This window comes from Sinocyclocheilus anshuiensis, unplaced genomic scaffold, assembly GCF_001515605.1.
Source record: "Sinocyclocheilus anshuiensis isolate Anshui unplaced genomic scaffold, SAMN03320099.WGS_v1.1 scaffold38, whole genome shotgun sequence".
NCBI lineage: Eukaryota > Metazoa > Chordata > Actinopteri > Cypriniformes > Cyprinidae > Sinocyclocheilus > Sinocyclocheilus anshuiensis.
This window is the reverse complement of record NW_015544213.1, coordinates 3,497,713-3,501,313: the sequence shown is the minus strand read 5'-3', so window position 1 is coordinate 3,501,313 and position 3,601 is coordinate 3,497,713. Positions and strand designations below refer to the sequence as shown.

The following is a 3,601-nucleotide window of genomic DNA, read 5'->3' as shown; positions in this document are numbered from 1 at the left end:
ATATTTTTGTATATTATATATATATATATATATATATATATATAGACATGCTGTAAAATAAGTTCAGCCTTTATGAAATCTATTTTGATATTTATATAGTTTTTGATACCATTATTTTTTGGATTAAATATTTTTATACTGTGGCAAAGCTTGCCTGATTGCTCAGGGATGCAATCCAAGTGTTCTGTGTATAATCTTATATTCTTTAAGGGGATGAGAGACACATTCAAATGTTCCTGCATAGCTGCAACCGTGACCTCAAAGAGGCTCTTATAGGATCATGATGGACATCAACGTTGTGCCTCAAACAGAAGACACATCTGCCAGCACAGTTAATCACTCAATGACTTTAAGCAGTGCTTTCTGATTGTTACAACTGTGGTTAATGTGTTTCAGTTTCTGTTACATGATTATGAGGGCTCAGAATTAGTGTTGATGATACAAAACCATAAATAACACACATTATATTCTTAAAAATAAAGGTTTTCAATAGTGATTATATTCAGCAAAGAGCTTCTTCTTATGAAGAACTAATTGTGGCTATATAAGGTTCCTGAGTTGGCTATATATATATATAACTAAAGTTTTTGCGGAAATACACATATATATAATATATGTATAAACACCTTTAATAGAACATTTTAATAGAAATGGCCATTAAAAAATTTAAGACATTTAATGACATATATTGAAACATTTAATAAAATGTATTGATATATTTATATCCATTAAAATTCTTACTAAATTTTTAAGCAATACCTAAAAGTAGAGATCTCTAAATATTACTTAAAAAAATATGGCCAACTTTAATAGAACAGCCTTTTAAAAAAAAAATAGTGTTAATATAATAGGCCAAGCTGATACACAGTCATAAACATTTGGTAAAGAGTCACTATTGTGGAAAGTAGCCTATCATGTAGTTTCCTACCTCTATGTGAAACCTTTATTTTTAAGAGCCCATTGCCACACTGAGATTCTTTAATATGTATTATTATTTTATTTTTGTTATTCAACAAGCCAAAACATGAAGTGACTCAACATTGGTATGCATGTGGATGTTTGTTTGAGCTCTTAAATATTGTAAAGCAGTTTTATTTTCCAGCAATATTTCAGCATGGTTTTTATAGGAATATCAGCTTGTGTACAGAACAGGACCTGTGGGAGGTTTTGTTTTGGTTGTTATGGAGCATTAAATAAACTGCATTGAATAAACTGATCGTGTAGCGCCGCCTGTTGGTGAAGGAGCCACGAGACGCATGAAAGGAATTGTTTACATCACCATGACAACCGCCAGTGTTGGCGGTCTCCATGGAGACCGTTATAAGTAAACCTCCTCAGGGAAGCACAGCAGTCCCATGAGATAACAACTTAACTTATTTTATTTGCTTATACCTTTAATTTATTTGAAGCTAGATTAGAGTAATAAGCCATAATGTCTATAAATACAAGACACGGGCTTCCTTTCCTGCCGGGAAACTCATTTCGGGATTTAACGGTGAGACGTTAACCTCTAAGTTAACTTAGGCCCCGTTCATCTTTCTTAAATTGAATTGTTTTTCCACGTAACGTTACTTTTTGTAAAATAAAAAACTGCATTATTACATCTTTATAAATGTTTTTAAAACACGTTTTAGATTTTTGTTGCAAATGAACGAAGTATTCATTCATTTATTATTTTTTAATTCATTCTTTACATCTATATATCTTACAGATGGTCAAATATAATGATAGGCTATCATATATTGACCCATGATTACTGTGCTGTCATCCAGAAATCCGCTTTCCACAGAGCTCAGACTCTGGGTTTTAAGAACGGTTACGCTCTGCCCCGGCGGCCCGCGGTCGGTACCGGACAAGATCCGCTGCTGTCGGTGAACATCAGTCACAGCGAGAGGAACCAGCTGATCAGAGACATCCCGAAGCTGACCTACGGGACCGACACACACCGACCCCCGCCGCTAGACTTCATCCCGGCACACGCTGCTTATGACAAGAAGGTGAAGAGTATCTATCTATCTATCTATCTATCTGTCTGTCCATCAATCTATCGTTCTATCACTCTGTCATTCTCTCTATCTGTCTGTCTATCCATCGTTCTATCATTCTATCTATATATTTACCTATCTATCTATCTATCCGTCAATCTATTGTTCCGTCTTTCATTCTGTCTATCTATATCTATCCTTCAATCTGTCTCTTTATGTCTCTCTTTCTCTCACTAAATCAGAAGCAACCTCTCACCTTTACCCTTTGACCTTCAGGTGCTGCGTTTCTATGGTTACTTCCGGCAGGAAGTGTTACACACCCCGGATGAGCACTTCTGCATTCGTCCGGTGGTGATCTATTATCACCTGGAGGACGACAGCATGTGTGTGACCGAGCCACCGGTGGAAAACTCTGGAATTCCTCAGGGAAAGCTGATCAAACGTCAGAGGCTGCCCAAAAACCAGCGCGGAGATCTGTACCACTGGAAAGACCTCAATGTTGGGATGGACATGAGCTTGTTTGGAACGGTTTACAGGATAACACGCTGCGATGCCTTCACACAGGTACACACACACACACACACTGATTCTACTAGACCTCTGCTTCTGATGGGTTTGGTTTGATGTGTGTGTGTGTGTGTGTGTGTGTGTGTGTGTGTGTGTGTGTGTGTGTGTTTGTAGGTCTTCATGGAGAGTCAGGGAATAGTGCTAAATGAGTCAGAGTCTATTCCCAATGATCCGTACACCATCCGGCGCGCTCAGGCACAACAAACCCACATCACACCCTACGACCACAATCATCAGCTGGAGCGCTTCCTCGCCCTGGATCGCCAGGTAAACACACACACACACACACACACACATGAATACATTTAAAGTCTTTCCCTCGTCATTTCTCTGCTGTCTCCAGGTGCTGCGTTTCTATGCGCTCTGGGACGACTCAGACTCTCTCTACGGGGCTATACACACACACACACACACACACACATGAATACATTTAAAGTCTTTCCCTCGTCATTTCTCTGCTGTCTCCAGGTGCTGCGTTTCTATGCGCTCTGGGACGACTCAGACTCTCTCTACGGGGAGAAACGGCCTGTAACGCTGCATTACTATCTGGTGGACGATTCGGTTGACATCTGCGAACATCACGAGGCCAACAGCGGCCGGGACCCGTTCCCAGTGCTGCTCCACAGACAGAAGGTTCCCAAACACATCAAATCAACCTGCGGTGAGATTTCAACACAGAGACTAACCTGCTTTTTGTTGCTTTTTATGTTAAAAGAAGCTTAGACAAACCAAATCAGGGGATCCCAAACTTTGACAGCCAAACCCCTTAGATGTAAAATATTTACTTTATAATAATTAATATCCTCCTATCCTCCTGACTACCAGCTATGGAGTTTTGTCCTCTGTAGAGGACATTATGTTACATGTCACAGTTTTAAGTCTGGATGTCCTGTACAGAACACATTCAGGGCTTTCCAGAGATACCAAAGTGACGTGACATGTGGCCAAGTATGGTTACCCATACTAGGAATTAGTGCTCTGCGTTTAACCCATCCTAAGTGCACACACACAGCAGTGAACACACACACACCGTGAACACACACCCGGAG

At 39.8% G+C, this 3,601-nt stretch overlaps 1 protein-coding gene across 1 annotated transcript in view; it reads left to right on the top strand.

The window, feature by feature from the left end:
* The first annotated feature begins 1,432 nt into the window (after positions 1-1,432).
* LOC107697121 (EF-hand domain-containing protein 1-like) overlaps positions 1,433-3,601 on the top strand; it is a 7,660-nt gene continuing 5,491 nt past the window's right edge. Inside the window, exons 1-5 of the mRNA XM_016497761.1 lie at positions 1,433-1,495; positions 1,773-1,997; positions 2,262-2,549; positions 2,667-2,819; positions 3,021-3,213. Of these exons, the coding sequence (XP_016353247.1) occupies positions 1,433-1,495; positions 1,773-1,997; positions 2,262-2,549; positions 2,667-2,819; positions 3,021-3,213 (922 nt within the window). The remainder of the gene's footprint in view (positions 1,496-1,772; positions 1,998-2,261; positions 2,550-2,666; positions 2,820-3,020; positions 3,214-3,601) is intronic.